This window comes from Micropterus salmoides, unplaced genomic scaffold, assembly GCF_014851395.1.
Source record: "Micropterus salmoides isolate LMB-PRFRI ecotype aquatic unplaced genomic scaffold, ASM1485139v1 Ms_hic_scaffold_23, whole genome shotgun sequence".
NCBI lineage: Eukaryota > Metazoa > Chordata > Actinopteri > Centrarchiformes > Centrarchidae > Micropterus > Micropterus salmoides.
Genome location: NW_024041484.1, coordinates 672,469 through 694,014, shown reverse-complemented (window position 1 = coordinate 694,014; position 21,546 = coordinate 672,469). Strand labels below are relative to the sequence as shown.

Genomic DNA, 21,546 nt, shown 5'->3' with positions numbered 1-21,546 from the left:
ATGAACAAAGATGGATAACTTCTGAAGAGAAAGCATGAACTAAATAAGGGAGCTTCCATATTTTTACACACATGGACTGAAAAGGCTCTGTTGCATAGGCTGACTAATGACACACAGACTAGGTAATTTCGTGACGGTCCCTTACTGACTGTCAGCGTGCGCAGTACTAATAAACGGGAGGGAATGTAAATGCTCCGTACTTGTATAGCGCCTTTCTAGTCTTTTCGACCACTCAAAGCGCTTTTACACTACATCTGCATTCACCAGTCACACACATTCATACACTGACCCTAAGTGCTCAAACGGAAACTAACATTCACACTCACTCATACACTGGCGGAATAGCCGCCAGGGGCAATTTGGGGTTCAGTATCTTGCCCAAGGACACTTCGACACGCAACCAGGGGGAGCCAGGGATTGAACCGCCGACCTTCCGATTAACGGCCAAAATTGAAATTGTGGTTTGTTCATAACAACCGCCATATTATGGTCAACTCCAAGAGCATAGCATATATAAAGAAAACTGGATTGAAAGGAGTATAATGTATTTGGAGTTCAGACTAATCATCACCAAAAAATCTGTGCAATAAAAACCGATCCAAAAGGTACAACAAACCTTTACTGAGAGGAAAATCTTTTTGGGAGTCCATCACTGATGCAATTAGTGGTTATCTCCTATTTTATTATTTCAATGACAGAAGAGAATCTATTTAATATATTTTAGAGTTGTGTGTATTGCCATCTGGAGCTGCTGTGCTGGCCCTAGGGATGTGCGGATCAATACTAAAGTATCAATGTTTCCTGCTCTAGGATCGTAACTCATATAGAAGGATTGATATCTAAACTCAGTAATGTGGAGTGCATTTGTGTTTTATCATAAGAATCTTACTGTCACCAGGATGGTCTAATTAGCTTCTTTGAAGTGAGCAGCTTTGATGTTTGTGCAAAGACTGAAATACTTTGGCAACACCGCAAACTTCTTAGATTTAGTCAAAATAATATGATGACGTTATGAAGCAGCAGTTCTGAGCAGGATATGTCATTATGCAGTTATTAGTTGGAATCTGTAAGCTACAGCCTACTTTTTATTTCCCTCATAAATACCAAAACGAGAGGGGGTGGTCACATTAAACTAGAAATAAAATATGTAAAAAGTATTGGTATTGGTATCAGCAACACCAGCCTGGGTATTACTTGGTATCATATAGGAATTAAATGGTATCGCACATCACTAGCTGGCTCTTGTCAACTGCATATTAGCTTCATGTTAGCTTAGCAGCAGCAACTGTAGCAACAGTTTGCTAACCCATAACTTAGCTAACGTTAGCTACATTACTTGCTGTGGGGTTGTTCGCTCTGTTGTGGTGTTGGATTAATATAAATGGCTATTGATATTAGGGGATTATTTAAACGTATAACGTTAAATAAATTCCTTAAAGGGCATTTGAAACTTTTCAGCGGCGACTAGTGTGGTTTTAAGAACCAGATATGTGCTTCATAAGCGTGCTCGCTTTAACTCATAAGCAAGCATAATCCAAAACACAACCGTTTTCATAGAGAAATCCTGCAATAAACACAGAATGCATGCAGACTGTGGCTTTTCTCTAGACATGTTCAGGTACTGTTTGTTCAATGTTCACTGCTCAGAGGTAGCTGAATATCTTTCATTCAGCACAGCGAGCAGCATATTGGCACAATACTACTAATCCACGCTCGATACCTATGCTCATTACATGATAATTACATCATGTACTTCGGTACATTTACTTCATTTAGCCGACATGCTACATTGTTAGCTCGCCTGCAGCTTTTCAGTAACTGTATTTACTATCTGTGCATCTTTTACCGGAGGCTCAGCAAGGTGAGCACAGCTAACAAACATGTATTGGATGATAATACGGTTCGTGAGCTAGACTGAATATTATAACGGGATTGTGTTACACTTTATAACAGTTAGACCACAGTAAGTAACTTCCGTTAGTGGATGGTTCTTCCTCTGTGTTGTCGCCGTTTTGCTGCAGTATTGTATATTATGTGGGTCATGTTAGTTACAGCGACGGAGAGGTGGAGAAGCCACGTACCGGAGCATCAGTAAAACCACAATAAATCTAAATGGAACATAACGAACGAAAACAAATCGCTCCACATTTGCTTTTTACCGTTACATCCTTTCTTGCAAGCTAACTCAACACTTTGACATAATACCGGTGGTACACAGGATAGTAACATGGGTCATGTTAGTTGGTGATGTAATGTGGAAATCGATACAACTTTACACCGGATAACGTTAGCAACTGCTCGGTGTTAGCTGTCGAGCTAACGTGACTCTCTCCATCACTCCAGCTTTTCTAATGTTCACTGTGAAATTACTCGACATCATCTGAATCTGTTTGGTCTGATGGGCTTTCACATAACACATAAACCTTTATTGTTGTTGTGGGGTGGTGATGATGCAGTTGATAAAACACATGCCTGTGGTGCGGGTGACCAGGGTTCAATTTCCACAGTGACACATCCACCAATGTGTCCCTCAGCATGACACTTAGTTGCTCCAGAGGTGTGCGGCCTCTGACGCATATTACAATTGTAAAGCACTTTGGATAAAAGCGTCAGCTAAATGACTAATATTTATTTATATGTATCCTTACGTGGAGTCTGTGTTTTGCTGTGAGCCGGTTGTTGTATGGTGTTAGTGGACTCCATGTCGTTAGCTGTGGTGTTGTCGCTGTAGTCTGACAGAACCTCTGGAGCGCTCACAGAGCTGAATCCAACCCGGAGACCTCACATTAAAAGCAGAATAGTGGCTGGTGCAAGCAACAGAGCAAACAGGCGTGTGCTTCATTTCTAAGTGAGATTTGAGCCCATTGACAATAAGGCAACGAAAATCTGATTTATTAATAAGTCATTTCATTGAAAAAATACATATAGCCCTTTTAAGAATATCCAAGAGTTGTTTGGCAAGCACCCCTGATTATTTATATTTTACATATTGTTTATTTTTACATTTTATATGTTCAATTATTGTTATATATTAGTTTTTATTTTTTGCACTTGTGCACACAATGATGCACCACATGCTGTATCTAGCTGCCTTATGTTGTCTGTAGTGTAATTTTAAAAGGCACTGCAGTGCCATCTAATGGTTGGATGAAAACACTTAGAAAATAAACAAACCATACACTTTAATTGTGAAATTACAGACATCTTTGCTGTCCTCAGAAAAGTCCAAATGGAGCATTTCATTTGGATTTCATAGATGACTTAGAGCAAACATGTTACAAAATGATATTGTCTGAGGCTTTCTGTTTCCCTTTCTAATTTTATTTTATTCTGAATTCCTTTCTTGTAGATCTTAAAAGAATGTCAAAGTAAAGGTAGATACAAAAGTGTTATTCACAAAAACATAACTTTATCTTAAGTTAAATTTAACACATAGTATGGAAGAGAGGAAGACAAATTGGTTTCATCTAGGCACCTCCAGTTCTCGTGGGAAGAGAGACAGGGGTGAAAACTTATTTGTCCTGGCTCTTTTAATGGCTCTTCTATAAATGTAGCCGTTGTAGCGTTTCCCAAAGCGAAGGCCGAACGGGTTGAAGTTGAATTTGCTCCTGCGGTCATTGCATAGAAGCTGCCGCTGGTCTTCATTCTCTCTCAGGGAGAAGCACAGGTTTGGATCCTCAGTCAAAAACTCTTCTGCAGTTCTTCTCCTGAGTGTGGAGAGGACTGATCCTGAGGAAAACAGCAGAAAATATTATAAAATAAAAATCATCAGTTTTAGATTTTAGTTGCACTTCTTTGTTATAAGGAATCTCATTAAGGTTGCTCACCTGTTGCATGTGTCCTCTGTGCAGTGTCAAATTCCGGTAAAGCTGCTTCTACACTCCCTCCGTGACCAACAATCAGCCCGCACACCACAACTAGAGTGGTGAGTCTCATGTTTGGACAGACGAAACAAATCCTCTTTCTGTGTCCAAACAGTGCAGATTAAAGTGTTGATGTTCCCCTACTCAGCAGGTACTAACATGCTCACTCCTAACAGACCGATTTTATATTTCCAGACCTCATGCTCCTGCAGCTCACAGCCAATCACAGCCCTCTGCGTCTCTGTGCAGTGCATTATAGAACATAGGCTACGTGGCTGTAGCTGCTGAAATGCATCATTCATCAGCTCTTCTGAGAAATGTTGACAGCTCAGTTTGTTGCTGTGATCATTCATCCACTATAAGATAATATGTTACTGCATGCTGAAAAATTGTGAAGTCATGAATATTTTTTAAATAAAGTAACAGAGAGACAGAAAAGGGGCAAAAACACCAGGACGCGTAATGGCACAGTCCAGGTTCCAGTTTGGCTGCAGTAATGCAAAGAGCACCAGCAGATGGGTGGACTGAGTTGTTATAGAAAACAGTTTTGTCAATTCTACTTTTTTCTGCTAAGACTTCCATGTGTAATACACCAATGTGTTGTCATGCAGGGAGGGAGACCCAAAGCACAAAGCATCACAGTGTTCATGGCTTTACAAACAGCATTTGGTGTGCTACTGCTTGACGTTGCACAGATACAGTCCCCTCCAAAACTATTGGAACATGTGACTGCCAGATGTTTCTTGTTGCCCAGGTGTTGCCTTTTAGGTTGATCAAACATTAAATAGCTCTGCGTGACTAGTCTAAGTTTTCATCCTTGGTTCAAACCTACAAAGACAGCATTTCCTGTTAAAGAGGATAAACCAACATGAAGACCAGAGAGCTGTCTGTGTGAGAAAAGCACGCGATTGTCAAGCTGAGAAAAGGAGGAAAATCGAGCAGAGCCATTAGACAAACATTGGGCAGAGCAAGCACAACAATTTGGAATGTCCTGAAAAAGAAAGAAACTACTGGTGTACTGAGCAACAGACGTCAAACAGGTCGGCCAAGGACAACAACAGTAGTTGATGACAGAAATATGGTGAGAGCTGTGAAGAAAACCCTAAAACATCAGTAAGTGACATCAGCAACGACCTCCACAGTGCAGGATGAAGGTATCACAATCCACTGTTGGAAGAAGACTCAGAGAGCAGAAATATAGAGGCCACACCACAAGATGCAAACCACTCATCAGCAGGAAGAAACGGAAGGCCAGATTGAAATTTGCAAAGAAGTACAGAGATGAGCTGCAAAAGTTATGGAACACAATCTTATGGACTGATGAGACCAAGATTAATCTCTAGCAAAGTGATGGAAAGGCCAAAGTGTGGAGAAAGAAAGGAACTGCTTCTGATCCGAAGCATCCAAGCTCATCTGTGAAGCATGGTGGAGGTAATGTCATGGCTTGGGCGTGCATGGCTGCTTCTGGAACAGGCTCATTAATATTTATTGATGATGCAACTGATGATGGTAGCAGCAGAATGAATTCAGAAGTGGACAGAAACTTTTTGTCTGCCAATTTACGGAGAAATGCATTGAAACTAATGGGGAGGAAGTTTATCATGCAGCAGGACAATGACCCAAAGCACACTGCCAACAAAACAAAGGACTTCATCAGGGGAAAAAGTAGAAGGTTTTTGCCTGGCCTAGTCAGTCAGCTGACCTTAACCCAACAGAGCTGCATTTCACCTCCTTAAGAGGAGACTGAAGGGAGAAACACACCGAAACAAACAAGAACTGAAAGAAGCTGCGGTAAAAGCCTGGAATAGCATCACAAATGAAGAATGCAACAGTTTGGTGATGTCGATGGGTCGCAGGCTTGAGGCAGTTATTGCAAGCAAGGGTTATGCCACCAAATATTAATGTTATTATTATTATTATTATTAATTATTATGTTATTTACTTTAAGATTATTTGTTCTAATAGTTTTGTTCACCTAAGAATGCTGTGGTCTAATACAAACGTATTGTCGTAACGTAATGTCCTGAGTTGTTTAACACATGTAGATGTGAATACCAGGAAATGATAGCTGAAATTCTGAACTCTGGTCTCATACCCAAATGTCTTCAGTGAACAACAAAAACATACAGTAGTGTATTTGAAATTTGGACACGATCTGAAGGGGCAGTCATAAATAAAAGGAACATTACAACAATGGGTAACGCTTTAGACTTTTTAAAAACCTTTTTTTTTTACCCATTTTTCTTTGTATACATATATTTTTGGGCGTTTTCAATTCAATTCAATTCAATTTTATTTATATAGCGCCAAATCACAAGGAAAATACAAAAAAATCGTAAGATAACTTAGAGGAAATCCTCCAAATGCATTCACTTCTAATTCTGATCTGTTTTATTCCATTAAAATCTATTCAATATGGTGCATGCTGGCAGCCATAGGGTTTCAAGACATTGATCATGTGAGTTCATCATCCTTGGTTCAAAACTGTTGTTGTGATTTGGCGCTATATAAATAAAATTGAATTGATGTGTGACTGATCTACCATTTCTATTGCATTTAGTGTCACATTTTGGAATAGTTAGCCTATTACTTTGCAATGTACAGATCTAAATATGTTGCAGAAATGTAGTCATGTTCCATTTGTAAAATTAAGTTCTGTTACTTTGCGGTTAACAACATGCCCACCAGAGGGCAGTGTCAGTTCTGTTCTCATGTGAAATAGCCAACTATTTACCAGCAGTCTGTGCAAAATGCGAGAGCTTATAGACTTGATGTAAGCACTTGTGGAACAATAAATTGTACATGTATTAAAATAAAAATATCACAAAATAAAAACTCACAAAAGCTTGTAGAAAGAATCTGAACTTAACATTTTCACTCAGAAAAGATTCACACAAATGTGTTCATTGATTAGTTATGCTGCTGTAGACCTAGACTTCCCATGATGCGCTGAGCTCATCTCTCCTCCTCTCTCTCTCCATCTGTATGCATTCTTAACCCATTATTGCATCTTACTAACCCGACTTCTTACTCTCCCATAGTCTTGTGCTTTCTCGTCCCTCTCCTCTCTCCTCGTATCACTTTCTGCAGGTATTTCTGGCTCTGGAGCCTGCTGCTACCATGTCCCTGCTCGACACCCTTTGTTATTGTTACTAGTCCTATTCTTCTTCTTATTATTATTATTAATATTATTATTCAGTACAATTATTCATTTTCAGTCTGTACCTCTACTACCTTTACTGTCTGTATTTCTGTGTGGATGTTGTCTTGGGAGCTCCCCCCCACCACTCATCCCTCTCTCTTGCTCTCTTTCTCTCCCTCCCTCACCCCCAACTGGTCAAGGCAGATGGCTGCCCCCCGACCCATAATTCTGCTTGATGTTTTTGCCTTGCCTGTCTTGCCAGGTGCTTGGAAGTGTTGGAATTGGGTCTCTGTAAATAATATTACAAAGAGTACGGTCTGGAATTGCTCTTTATGAAAAGTGCAATGAGATAATAATGTATAAATAAAATTGAATTGAAAATGTGCTCTGTCTCTGCACTCGCTTGGTCTCTGTTCTGCTATCAACTCTGCCTCTGTGTTTGCTTAACTTGGCACAGCCACAAAATCACCCAATCACAGACTTGGTGAAAGTAACCTTGTTTGGCTGTTGTATCCAGACAGGCTGCTAGCTCTTTTTTCTCATACGAAGGCAAAATCAGCTGTTCTCCTTCAACAAAACGTGCATCCAGACTGAAATTCAACAGTGGCATTGTGTTGGGAGATGATGTGTAGTTTCTGCAGGGTGTGTTAATGACTTCTAGTATAGCTGTGATTCCCGGAGCTGCAGCTGGCAGGCTTCCAACTCTTCAGAGTGGCAACAGAGCTCTCCAGCAAAACAAAAGGTGGAGGTGTCTGTGTCTGGAGCTCAACACTCTGAAGACAGTGGAGATGATCGTGGATTTTAGAAAGACCACAGCCCCACCCTCTCCCATCATCCTGTGTGACTCCCATTTCACCACTGTGGAAAGATTGCAGCTGACTCCTCCCACCCTGGACACAAACTGTTTCAGACTCTACCCTCTGGCAGGAGGCTGTAGTCCATCAGGACCAAAACCTCTTGCCTGCAGCTTCTTCCCATCTGCAGCTAGCCCCTTTAACAAGACCAGGTCCCCCACTGACACTCCCCCCTTTTAAAAATAGTACAACTGTCTCTGCACATGCTCAAACCTGGCACACTGCACATATTCGTGTTAATTGTAACTCTTTGTTGTTGCAATTTATATTTATGAACACAATACTCTCTTCCATTGCAACACGTCTTTTCTCTGCAAATAGTTGTATTATCTTTCTCTATTCTTTTATTATTCTGTATGTATTGTAATATTGACTGTATGTTTTTCTACCTGTAGCACCTTATCACCACAGCAAATTCCTTGTATGTGTAAAACACTACTTGACAAAAAAGCTTTTTCTGATTCTGATTCTGAACCAGTATTGACAAGTTATTTGTGTCATTTGAAAGTTTATGTTTGCTGGGTATCCTTTAGATAGAGATATCCTGTATTTCTCTGCTTTTCCAGACCATATTTGGAGGATTCTGTGCCCTGAATATTCACTATTAACATTTACAAGGAAATCAATAACTCTGGTCTCCTTGCTAATGTGTACTGACTCACCAGAGTGAATCCTGCTGTTGCAACCCAGCAGAATAGACAGATCGTGGGGGGGCTAATTGTCATAATATTAAATTCAATTTTATTTATATAGCGCTACGGCTGGACAATAAAACAATAACAATAATTATTGCAATATAATTGTTTTCAATAACAATATAACTTTGACTTTATTCACTTGAATCATACACAAATTAGGACTTATTTTTTTATTAAGAAGTTTATTTTGTGGAGGAATAATTACTGAAAAAAGCTTTTACTTGATTTTACTTGCATATTTGTTGAAAAAGAGTTTTGAATGTTCTACCTTAGATTTGTGAAGTGATCCACTGTTTGGCATCAAGTGTTGACCATTAAGAAAAGTTAAGACCACAATTAACCATCAGGTTTTTTCAACTTTTACTCAGGAGCAGAAATCAGCCTTTAAACTTGAAAGAAATAATGATTTCATACTTTTCGTGATAATAATTGATATCAAAAGATATGAAACTGTTTATCGTGATAACATTTTTGGCCATATCGTCCTATATAGCGCCAAGTCATAACAACAGATATCTCATAGCGCTTTTCATAAAAGAGCAGGTCTAGACCATTATTATTACAGAAACCCAACAATTCCCACCAAGAGCAAGCACTATGCACTAAACCTTCAATTTCAATTCACTTTCAATTTTATTTATATAGCGCCAAATCACAACAACAGTTATCTCACAGCGCTTTTCATAAAAGAGCAGCCTAAACAATATAGCCTACATACAGAGGTACAGACAGTAAAGGTAATGTTGGTACAGACTGAATCAGGGATGTGATTTTTCCGGATTAATTCTGGATTCCGGATTTTCTGACCTGAAAGTCTGACCCTCGCGAATCATGCAGATCTGTAAAAAAATACAAAACGGGGGTCGGGGGTTACAGGAGCTGCATGAGTGAAATGGAGAGGCTTTGAGGGCATCTACAGACTTTTTTTCCCTTTCCAAGTATCAACAAGGATATTTGTTTGCTTTAAGCTGACCAATTCCACGCTTGAGCAGTGTGTACCCCAGTCGCTCTCGTGCATCAGTGTTACGTAATGTGTTGAGCGGTAATAATTACCTTTCACGTTAAAGAGTAGTGTAATTACTATTTCCAACATTATTATTATTACAGTTGCTATTCCAAGTAACGCTGCCTTACTGAACGCACCATTCCTGACGTGAATGACTGCAGGTCAGGGCACCAGACCATATAGTGTTTAAGTCAGCAGGTAGGCCTACTCAGCAGCGACCTGTCCCCAAAATGAACAGTCTTTAAAGCTAAATGAAGAATAAAGAACAAGGGAGAGGTTTTTCCATAGCTGTAAGTAGATACTGCCATTATTGTCTCACAGTCTAAGATGCAAAGAACATTGTCTGTTGTAAACTTTGTGCGACCAGCAAAAAGTGAATTGAATTTATTAAAGCATCTGCTAAAGCAGCACAGCAACTGAAAATTATAGAAATAAACTCCGGCCGCTATTGCCAGTGATGCTTGGACTCATGGGGAGAGAGTGGTGTTATGTGCAATTTATACTTCTGCGTCGAACCGATGGCGTAGCCTCTGCGTAGCCTCCTACCCTAAGCCGTCACCTACGGCGTAGCCGGAGGTACACCTCCTCAAAAATTTAACTACCCGTCAAGATGACGTGGACCTTAAGCACTGTGATTGGTCGGGCTGGGTAGCCTCGCAATGCCTCCGAGCCGACAGGAAATGCCCCGTGCTTTGAAGTAACTTTTACTAATGGCCAAAACAGCGACTGTAACATTGGTGAACCAATATATTTGACAGTCAAAACCCGAGCACAATCAAAATATGATCCATCCATCCAACATTTGAAAAGTCTATACCAGCCACACGTAGACAATTTTACCCCGTTCACGTTAGAGAAGGGCTTAAGTGGAAGTTAGCCTGCTCGGTCGGCAAAAGTCAACACAGTGGACGCTATAGCACTACCGCCAACTAGCGCTTGGGGCTGTAATTGCAGAACGATGGACACACCGACACCCAAGTATAAATGCATGGCTATGTGTGTAGCCTAAAAAACTTTCGCGGCCGTTGTCGTCTCATGCACACACGCGCCCGCTTTCAGAGTTGAAGTCATTGGCGTAAGGTAGTAACACCGGGCCCTAATGCAGGCTGTTATTATGGACCCTTGGGCTACACCATTACAAAGCACACACACACACACACTGCTGTCTAGAAGGGAACCCTATATTGGCAAATTTATTTGCCTTGTTTCCTCGTTTTGCACAGTTTAACAACTGATAAGATTAGATGCAGTAAATACCTAATTTAAAGCTCCTTAAATCGATTTATTTCCATATTAACATATTAAATTCAACCGTTCTCTTAGCGTGCGTCTCTCTCCAACACACACATACTGCTGCTGCGGCTGTGCTGCGTGCGCCTGGACGCAGCAATCTAAAGTAGGCTACAATCATGTGATAGATTTTAGAGTCGGACTGTGTCACTTAGACTTTTGTATTTGCAAAGTACAGAAGTCAAACAGAGAGCCAGGAGCATGGCCAGTGCTGTCACTGTCAAAATCCTTAAACTTCACTACAAACAGCTGAGTGCAGGTGGAGTCCACAGTGCTGAAATTATGCAGACTTTTTCAGGCAGTTTCAGTATAATAACCTCCTGAATCACGGCAACCAAATTCCTCTTCGACAGAGAGGCAAGACATTATGTTGGCCTACTCATAACACAACACCATGTCCTGAAAAGAGGCCAGCTACGGCACACACACAGTTTAATACCCACATCCTCACACTTGAACCTTCGCTAAGCCACACCCCCCTTAGTTACTGCTGCTAAGTCCGACAAACTGTCGGGACCTGTCGGACTTTTATCACGGTGCATACACAGTCTATTACTGAACTCCCTGGAGAAATATTGTCTAATTTTTGGAAAAATCTATCTCAGAAAGAAGCAGACAGTTTTGCAGTTGCATTGTGCATTTGAAGCGCTAAAGCCTACCGATCTGAGTAAAAGTGAACCACTGTATTATTATTGACTATTGAAAAAGAGGACAATGATATTAAGGATTAACACTGCTTCTGTAAAGCTGGTTAGGTCTCTATTCACTATTACCATTATTAAATAGAGCTTTACAACGTTACATTAAGTAGTAGCTAGCATTAGTTATCTAGCATTAGCTAACTAACATTACATTAGAAACAATAGACAGCCTACATTTTCCTGGATTTTTTTTAGGTTTTGGAAAGGGAATAAATTGTACTTTTCCTTTTAACATTTTTCATGTTGCACATTTAGCTGTTGACGTTTGGGGAAAAAATATTGTATATATATCTATATAGATATAGATATATACTGTATATATATTTTTTTCCAAATTAGTATTGTCATGGTATATGTTATTATTCTAATTATTTTTATTATTATAGAGAGGTGGCGACGGTGCAATAGATTAGACATAGATAGAATAGATTCCCACAGCAACATAAGTTATTGTCACAGGTCCTGCTTTACCACCCATATGCTATACTAGAGGATGGTTCAGGACTCACCTGAGTCAGCCCTAACTATAAGCTTTATCAAAGAAAAATGTCTTGAGCCTACTCTTAAATGTGCCTCCTGAACCCAAACTGGAACCTGGTTCCACAGGAGAGGAGCTTGATAGCTGAACGCTCTGGCTCCTAGTCTACTTTTGGAGACTCTAGGAACCACAAGTAACCGTGCATTCTGGGAGCGCAGTGCTCTGGTGGGGTAGTAAGGTACTATGAGCTCTTTAAGATAAGATGGTGCCTGACCATTAAGAGCTTTGTAGGTGAGCAGAAGGATTTATGAAATGTAATCTCTTTTCCTGGTTCCTGTCAGAGTCTTAATGGACTTTTTTGAGCAGCCTGATAATAAGGAATTGCAGTAATCCAGCCTCATATATCATATCTAGTAAAGAAGTGCTGACTAAACTTCTTTAAGCAGCCTAGTCGGGATGGGGTCTAAGAGGCAGGTTGATGGTTTAGATGAAGAAATTAATGAAGTTAGTTGGTAAAGACTGAGGGAAGCAAAGTAGTCTAAACATATATCTGGTTTTACAGCTGTTTCTAAGGTTCCTCAGTTTGGTGATAAGTCGGTGCCAGTTGAGGGCGGGTCTTGGTGAATTTTGTTCTAATAGTTAGAATTTTATCATTAAAGAAGCTCATGAAGTAACAAGTGTCATTTTCAGCGAGCCTGCAGCACTATCAACAAGATGATCGGAGGGACTGAGATTAGCATAGTTATTCTGTTACTTTGTGACTTGATAATGAATTTAGAGCTGATGGAATCACATCCTTATTAGCTACAGCACTATCAGACAGACATAGCAGAACAAGGTCGAGGGTGCGGTTAAAACAGTGAGTCGGTTTATAAACACTCTGAGAGAAGCCAATGGAATCTAATAGAGAATTAAACGCAGATCTCGTGGCACCACACTGAAAGCTCATTTCTTACCTTTATGTAGTCCAAACATGTATAAGAAAATCACTAATTGGTTGTCCCCTTATTAAAGTGTCCCGATTGCTACACGCAAATGAAAATACCGCTAAAACCCACCAGACTAGACCCAGTGTATTTTTACTTGCAAAAAATGATGATGATGGGGGGGGGGTCCCCCAAAAGAGGCAAAAACAACAGTTCAGGGATGTCTTTCTTACCTGTAATTGTAAATATTACAATACATTTCCCGTACTCATGCCTTATATTTAAGAATCTTGAAATAGAATATCAGACACCCCTAAAATGGACCGTACTATTTCCTAACATTGACATTAGTTTAACATCTTGTTTGCCCACATCACTCGCTCCAGTCAGTGCATCACACGCTGCTGGAGACACTGCAGGTTAATGATGTCAGTAGTTAGCTATCTAGCTGCTTTAATACACTTAACTCCTTATTCCTGTCACTCCTGTCACCTCATTATCACTGTGTAATTTCAAATTTTATGTAACTGTCAGCCAACACTGGTGTTTAGGCATGAGCAGTGAAATGGGGGATTAGTTATTTTAGATATACATTTTGACAGGGCAAGGCAAGGAAACTGTAAAGTTTGTAAGTTTGTAAGTTTGTAAGAAGGTTTCCTGTTTTTGACCCGGTTGTCACTGTATAATTCGCACCCTGATGATGATGATGACTATGATGATGGTAATGACTATGATGATGATGATGACTATGATGATGATAATGACTATGATGATGATAATGACTATGATGATGATGATGACTATGATGATGATAATGACTATGATGATGATGATGACTATGATGATGATGATGACTATGATGATGATAATTACTATGATGATGATGATGATGACTATGATGATGATTATGACTATGATGATGGTGATGACTATGATGATGATGACTGATGATGATAATGACTATGATGATGGTGATAGCTGCTTTAATACACTTAACTCCTTATTCCTGTCACTCCTGTCACCTCATTATCACTGTGTAATTTCAAATTTTATGTAACTGTAAGCCAACACTGGTGTTTAGGCATGAGCAGTGAAATGGGGGATTAGTTATTTTAGATATACATTTTGACAGGGCAAGGCAAGGAAACTGTAAAGTTTGTAAGTTTGTAAGTTTGTAAGAAGGTTTCCTGTTTTTGACCCGGTTGTCACTGTATAATTCGCACCCTGATGATGATTATGACTATGATGATGATGACTGTATTGTTGATGACCATGATGATGATGATTAAGACTATGATGATGATGACTGTATTGTTGATGACTATGATGATGATGATTAAGACTATGATGATGATGACTGTATAGGTGATGACTATGATGATGATGATTATGACTATGATGATGATGACTGTATAGGTGATGACTATGATGATGATGATTATGACTATGATGATGATGACTGTATTGTTGATGACTATGATGATGATGATTAAGACTATGATGATGATGACTGTATTGGTGATGACTATGATGATGATGATTAAGACTATGATGATGATGACTGTATTGGTGATGACTATGATGATGATGATGATGATAAGACTATGATGATGATGACTGTATTGGTGATGACTATGATGATGATGATTAAGACTATGATGAGGATGACTGTATTGGTGATGACTATGATGATGATGATTAAGACTATGATGATGATGACTGTATTGGTGATGACTATGATGATGATGATGATGATGATTAAGACTATGATGATGATGACTGTATTGGTGATGACTATGATGATGATGATGATGATGATTAAGACTATGATGATGATGACTGTATTGGTGATGACTATGATGATGATGATTAAGACTATGATGATGATGACTGTATTGGTGATGACTATGATGATGATGATTAAGACTATGATGATGATGACTGTATTGGTGATGACTATGATGATGATGATTATGACTATGATGATGATGACTGTATTGGTGATGACTATGATGATGATGGTGATGACTATGATGATGATGATGACTGTAATAGTGATGACTATGATGATGATGATAATGACTAGAATGATGATGATGATGACTATGATGATGATTATGACTATGATGATGATGATGATGATGATGATGATGATGATGATGACTATGATGATGATTATGACTATGATGATGATAATGACTATGATGATGATTATGACTATGATGATGATGATTATGACTATGATGATGATGACTGTATTGGTGATGACTATGATGATGATGGTGATGACTATGATGATGATGATGATGACTGTAATAGTGATGACTATGATGATGATAATGACTATGATGATGATGATAATGACTAGAATGATGATAATGATGACTGTGATGATGATGATAATGACTATGATGATGATGATGATGACTGTGATGATGATGATGATGACTATGATGATGATAATGACTATGATGATGATTATGACTATGATGATGATGATGACTGTAATGGTGATGACTATGATGATGATAATGACTAGGATGATGATGACTATCCTGTCTAAAAATGATGCAGAAAAACTAGTCCATGCATTTGTTACTTCTAGGCTGGATTACTGCAATTCCTTATTATCAGGCTGCTCGAAAAAATCCATTAAGACTCTTCAGCTGATCCAGAATGCTGCAGCTCGTGTTCTGACAGGAACCAGGAAAAGAGATCACATTTCTCCTGTTTTAGCTTCTTTGCATTGGCTTCCAGTAAAATCCAGAATATAATTTAAAATCATTCTTCTTACCTGCAAAGCTCTTAATGGTCAGGCACCATCTTATCTTAAAGAGCTCATAGTACCTTACTACCCCACCAGAGCACTGTGCTCCCAGAATGCAGGGTTACTTGTGGTTCCTAGAGTCTCCAAAAGTAGACTAGGAACCAGAGCGTCCAGCTATCAAGCTCCTCTCCTGTGGAACCAGGTTCCAGTTTGGGTTCAGGAGGCAGACACCATCTCCACATTTAAGAGTAGGCTTAAGACTTTCCTCTTTGATAAAGCTTATAGTTAGGGCTGGCTCAGGTATTCCTGAACCATCCCTTAGTTATGCTGCTATAGGCCTAGACTGCCGGGGGATTTCCCATGATGCACTGAGCTCCTCTCTCCTCTACTTTCTCTCCCTCTGTATGCAACCTCATCCATTATTGCATGTTACTAACAAAACTTCTCCCCTTTCTGGTAGTCTTGTGCTTTCTCGTCCCTCTCCTCTCTCCTCCTATCACTTCCTGCAGGTGTTTCTGGCTCTGGAGCTGTGGAGTCTGGATCTGTGGCTGCGGGTCACCTGCTGCCCCCGTGTTCCTGCTCGACACCCTCTGCTGCAACGACTACTGTTACTAGTCCTATTGTTATTATTGTTATTATAATCATTAACATTACGATTGTTATCATTAACACTACTATAAATTTCTGTACCGTTTTTCATTTAGTCTATAGCAACATCACCTTTACTGTCTGTACCTCTGTGTGTATATTGTGTAGGCTGCCTCCCTCCCCTCTCTCTCCTTCCATCCCTCTCTTTTTCTCTCTGTTCCTCTCCTGCCCTCTCTCTCTCTCTCTTTGCGCCCCCCCCCCCCCCACCCCCCACCCCTCTCTCCTTCACCCCAACCGGTCGAGGCAGATGGCCGCCCACCCTGAGCCATGGTTCTGCTCGAGGTTTCTGCCTCTTAAAATGAAGTTTTTCCTTGCCTCTGTCTCCTAGTGCTGCTCTTGGTGGGAACTGTTGGGCTTCTGTAAATAGCATCATAGAGTACGGTCTAGACCTGCTCTTTTATGAAAAGCGCTGTGAGATAACTGTTGTTGTGATTTGGTGCCGGAGTCCCTGCCGGCAAAGACACACAAGTGACCCAGCTCATTTCCCTCTCCTGCGGCGCTTCACAGCGCTAATGTCAGCGAGCGAGCCCTTCACCAAAATGTCCAATAATTCCACTGATGATGCAAGAAAAGTGGGAATTAAATCCGCTGGAGTTGTTCCCCTGATGTTCATGAGCTCCTCCCTGGTGAAAGAGTATCGGGAATCACAGACGAAAACTGAATTAACACACAAAAACAAAACAAAACAAAGCGCACCGAACACAGAGGCAGCTATACTCAGCGCCATCTTGGATAATATAACTGTCCCTCATCACCGTCCTGGATGAGGCCGATGACCGTTGTCTCATCAGCAAACTTCAGGAGTTTGACAGATGGGTCTCCTGAGGTGCAGTCGTTGGTGTAGAGGGAGATGAGCAGTGGAGAAACCACACATCCCTGGGGGACGCCAGTGCTAATTGTCCGGGTGCTGGATGTGATGTTTCCCAGCCTCACCTGTTGACTCCTGTCAGTCAGGAAGTTTGTGATCCACTGACAAGTGGAGGCTGGCACAGTGAGCTGGGTGAGTTTGGTGCTGAGGATGTCCGGGATGATGGTGTTAAACATCGAGCTGAAGTCCACAAACAGGATCCTTGCCTATGTCCCTGGAGTGTCGAGGTGTTGCAGGATGTGATGTAGTCCCAAGTTGACTACAATAAAAGCCATTCAGCTCGTCTGCCAGTTGTTGAGTACCAGCGGTGTTGGGGGATGGTCTCCTGTAGTTGGTGAGTGTGTGCAGGCCTCTCCACACTGACGCAGGATCGTTGGCTGCAAAACTGTTTAACTACTTAGTTTAACTATTTAGCTTTTCAGCATAGCATCTCTTTGCAGCTTTGATCTCCTTAGTCAGAGTGTTCCTGGCTGGGTTGTACAAGACTCTGTTCCCACTTCTGAAGGCCTCCTCCTTGGTCTGACAAAGCTGCCTGAGTTTTGCTGTGAACCAGGGTTTTTGGTTGTTGTATGTGCGGAAGGTTTAAGTCGGCACACACGTCCTCACAAAAACTGACATAAGATGTCACAGTGTCAGTTAGTTCGTCCAGGCCAGTGGCTGCAGCCTCAAAAACACTCCAGTTAGTGCAGTCAAAGCAGGCCTGTAACTCCAGCTTTGACTCGTTGGTCCATCTTTTCACTGACTTTACAGCAGGTTTAGCAGATTTCAGTTTTTGCATGTGTGTCAGGATAAGCTGAACCAGACAGTGATCAGAGAGTCCTAAGGCTGCACGGGGGACAGAGCGATAGGCGTCCTTTAATGTAGTGTAGCAGTGGTCCAGTGTGTCCCTGGTGGGACACTTAATATGCTGTCTGTACTTTGGGAGTTCATGGCTGAGGTTTTCTCTGTTGAAGTCCCCAAGAACAATGAGCAGGAAGACTGGATGTTTTTTCTCCATGTTATTTATCTGGTCGGACAGGTGTAGTAAGGCCTCACTAACACAGGCCTGAGGTGGAATGTAAACAGCAACCAGCGACCAATAATGGCAGTAGCTACTTACAGCTGTGGAAAAAAGCCTCTCTCCCTAATTCTCCATTCTTTTTGGCTTACAGCTGACTTAAATAACATAAGGTCCAGTGCCCTGACCTGCAGCTCATCATTCACGTCAGGAATGGTGCGTTCAGTAGCTCAGTAACGCAGCGTTACATGGAATAGTAACTTAAGTAATATAACTGTTTTGGAAATAGTAATCAATTACACTACTCCCCTTTTTGATTTTTTTTACAGATCTGCATGATTCACATGGTCAGATTATCAGGTCGGAAAATCTGGAAAAATCACATCCCTGATATTTAAACATCGGGCCAGGCATAAAATTTACCTTTTAGTTCATCTACACTTTTTCTCAATTTGTCTGCAAAAAAGTGAAAAATAATCATTAAAATCTTTAAAAAAGCATAAAAGCAGGGTAGCCATCCGTACTGTATGTTGAAACTCATTATTGGATACATTGCCATAGGATGGATACATTCTTATATTCTTAATTTTCTGGCACTGTCTGTGAGTTCTTCCCCCTGTCCCTGACCTACTTTCATTCATTTCACAATCACATTCAGTTCATCACACATGACTCCACCAATTCTTTCACTCCTGAAGTCTATGTGTGTGTGTGTGGACAATGTATTACTCATTTTATGGGGACATACATCTTTTTACACCGTGTGAGGACTTACCTTCTTTTTGGGGACAAAACATAGGTCCATAAGATAAATCATTAAATTTAAGGGTAAAGCCTAGGTTAAAGGTTAGGGTTAGGGTGAATGTAAGTCAATGTAATGTCCTCTGAAGTGCTGGAAACATGACTGCATGTGTGTATGGAAGGTAAACATTCCCTCCTGTTGGCTGGAGGTCAGCCTCAGTAGGCGGGGTGGAAGCTCTTTGGCCTCTTTTCTCTTGTCCTGTTGTTTCCTGGAGGACTGTCCATGCTGAGCCAAGGACCTGCAGAGCTGTTTCTAACTGCCGCTTTCTAGATTCCAGGTGACGTCTGTCGGACCTCGAGAAGTTTCAGAATCAGAAATACTTTATTGATCCCCGAGGGGAAATTCTTTTGTTTTAAAGATGCCGCTGTCACGTTCCCTGTCTATGACTTCCCTGAGCGGGCTGTTGCTGGCCTGGGAGGAGGACGAGCTGCCAGTGGAGGACCTGCTGCTCTTTGAGGTGGCCTGGGAAGTCACCAACAAAGGTCAATTCACAATTGTAATTTTTCTTTAATAATAATTATATAACATATAACAATAATGTGTTTGAATTGATGATCATGAGTTCAACTACACATGGCCTTCCAAAGTATTCCAAATTATACAACTATACTACACACATGCATTTCAGCATTTCAGGTATTTGGATATAGTCTTCCTTTTGGATTAATCAGCCATAATGAAGTGACAAAATGACTTTGGCAGAAAACTACCTCGTTTCTCTGAAGATTTCTCTGATTGAATAATAACTGGAAAAAAACCATTTACACTAATATTAATAAATGAAATAAGTCCACTAATAATTATAATAACTTAGCACAGAAAGTCTGTCTGTGTGGCAGAATTGGGATTATGTATTGTAATCTTTGCCCCTGAAAGAGCAAATATTGAAATCCAGTGAGCGTGGGAGTTAGGAGTCGGCTTACTTTGAAGAGCTAAACATTAAACTTCAGATAAGTGGTGAAAGTGGTTTGTCATGGTTTGTTTTGGAGTTCTGTTAGTTTCCTGTTTAATTTTGAAAGTGTCTTGTACTTGACTTCTTATATGAGCTGTGTTTCACCTGTGTGTAATCATCCTGCTAGCTTGTGTGTGTGTGTGTGTGTGTGTGTGTGTGTGTGTGTGTGTATGTGTGTGTGTGTGTGTGTGTGTGTTTATAGCCTAGGGGGGAACTTTTAGCAAGGTCAACGCCTTTGGGCATGGAATTCCCGCATACAAAGGCGCATATCAGAAAACCTTATACCCATGCATTCGGGCTATTTCCACCTAACCTTTTTTTCTCAAAATCGCGAAAACTGAAAAACCTATTTTAAAAAATGTCCCAATTATAAGCTAACAAACATTTGCGAAAAACACTAAAAACAGGAAGTGATGTCATATCTTAGGTTTGGAATGGCCGATCTACACCAAACCCTGGGGAACTTTTCTGGCACACCTTCCAGAGGGGCTGTATGGAATTTGGTGTCTATCGGCCTCTAGGTGGCGCTATTAATAGTATATCAAATGACACTCCCATAGACATACATTCATTTTAGATCTCCGTAACCGCAAGTCCCTTTAATTTCAGACTCTGGCTGTTCTAGTTCTAGTTATTATTATTAGGGTCCGAGCACGAACCGTGCGAGGTCACTATTGAAACTGAAGGGATTATTTATTCGGGCCCAGGCACGAAATGTGTGAGGTCCCTATTGAAACTGAAGGGATTATTTATTAGGGCCCAGGCACGAAATGTGTGAGGTCCCTATTGAAACTGAAGGGATTTTTTTTTTCTTTCTTCAAAGTAACCTCAATTTTGGGGGCCTAAACATACTCAAAAACTCACCAAACTTTGCACATATTTCAGACGTGTCAAAATGGCTCACTAGCACCCCCTACCGAGCAGCCCTGAAAAAAGTTTCACCTACATGTACAGTATGGAATTTCTGTGGCACATGTATCATGTCCAGACGTACAAAAAAGCCTCTTGGAGCGATGCCCAACACCCAACAGGAAATCGGACATTTTGGATTTAATGGTCATTTTTGGATGATTTACACACTCTGTACTTTAACAAACTCCTCCTAGAGATTTGGTCCGATCAACTTCAAATTTTCTCTGTGCACTTTAAACCCACCTGCTGGCAACAGGAAATGACATGTTTTATGCTGTAATGTACTACTCCTAGCAGGTTGGACGAATCAACTTCAAAACTGTCCCAGAAAACCCTGAACACATTGATGAAGCCATAATGTAAAACTTCTGATTTTTTGGTTAAAAACGTGGCGGTGGCATGGCAGCGAAGTCCCACTCTTTGCCATGACAGAGAAAGTTGTTGTAACTTGACTGTACAGACGTACAAAAAAGCCTCTTGGAGCGATGCTCTAAACCCAACAGGAAGTCAGCCATTTTGAATTTTATGGTCATTTTTGGATGATTTACACACTCCGTACTTTAACGAACTCCTTCTAGGAATGTAGTCCGATCGACTTCAGGTTTGTGCTGTGCGGTCTAAAGCCATTGATGATTAAAAGTT

At 40.6% G+C, this 21,546-nt stretch overlaps 2 protein-coding genes across 2 annotated transcripts in view; one reads left to right on the top strand and one right to left on the bottom strand.

Annotated features, from left to right (window-relative positions):
* Positions 1-3,176: 3,176 nt before the first annotated feature.
* Positions 3,177-4,370, bottom strand: kiss2 (kisspeptin 2). Its single transcript, XM_038739031.1, has 2 exons — positions 3,818-4,370; positions 3,177-3,737 (listed from the first exon to the last, which is right to left on the bottom strand). The coding sequence occupies exons 1-2, from the start codon at positions 3,934-3,936 to the stop codon at positions 3,464-3,466; spliced, it is 393 nt and encodes a 130-aa protein (XP_038594959.1). The 5' UTR covers positions 3,937-4,370; the 3' UTR covers positions 3,177-3,463.
* A 14,854-nt stretch (positions 4,371-19,224) lies between these two features.
* gys2 (glycogen synthase 2) overlaps positions 19,225-21,546 on the top strand; it is a gene marked incomplete at its 3' end in the record, with an annotated part of 60,144 nt that continues 57,822 nt past the window's right edge. Inside the window, exon 1 of the mRNA XM_038738888.1 lies at positions 19,225-19,522. Coding sequence (XP_038594816.1) covers positions 19,399-19,522 — 124 coding nt within the window. The remainder of the gene's footprint in view (positions 19,523-21,546) is intronic.

Excerpts from the sequence above, each read along its gene's own strand:
- kiss2 (XM_038739031.1), bottom strand. The coding sequence starts at position 3,936 with ATGAGACTCACCACTCTAGTTGTGGTGTGCGGGCTGATTGTTGGTCAC. Across the intron at positions 3,738-3,817 it reads CATGCAACAGGTGAGCAACC|TTCCTCAGGATCAGTCCTCT; the intron begins TTAATGAGATTC and ends TTTTCTGCTGTT.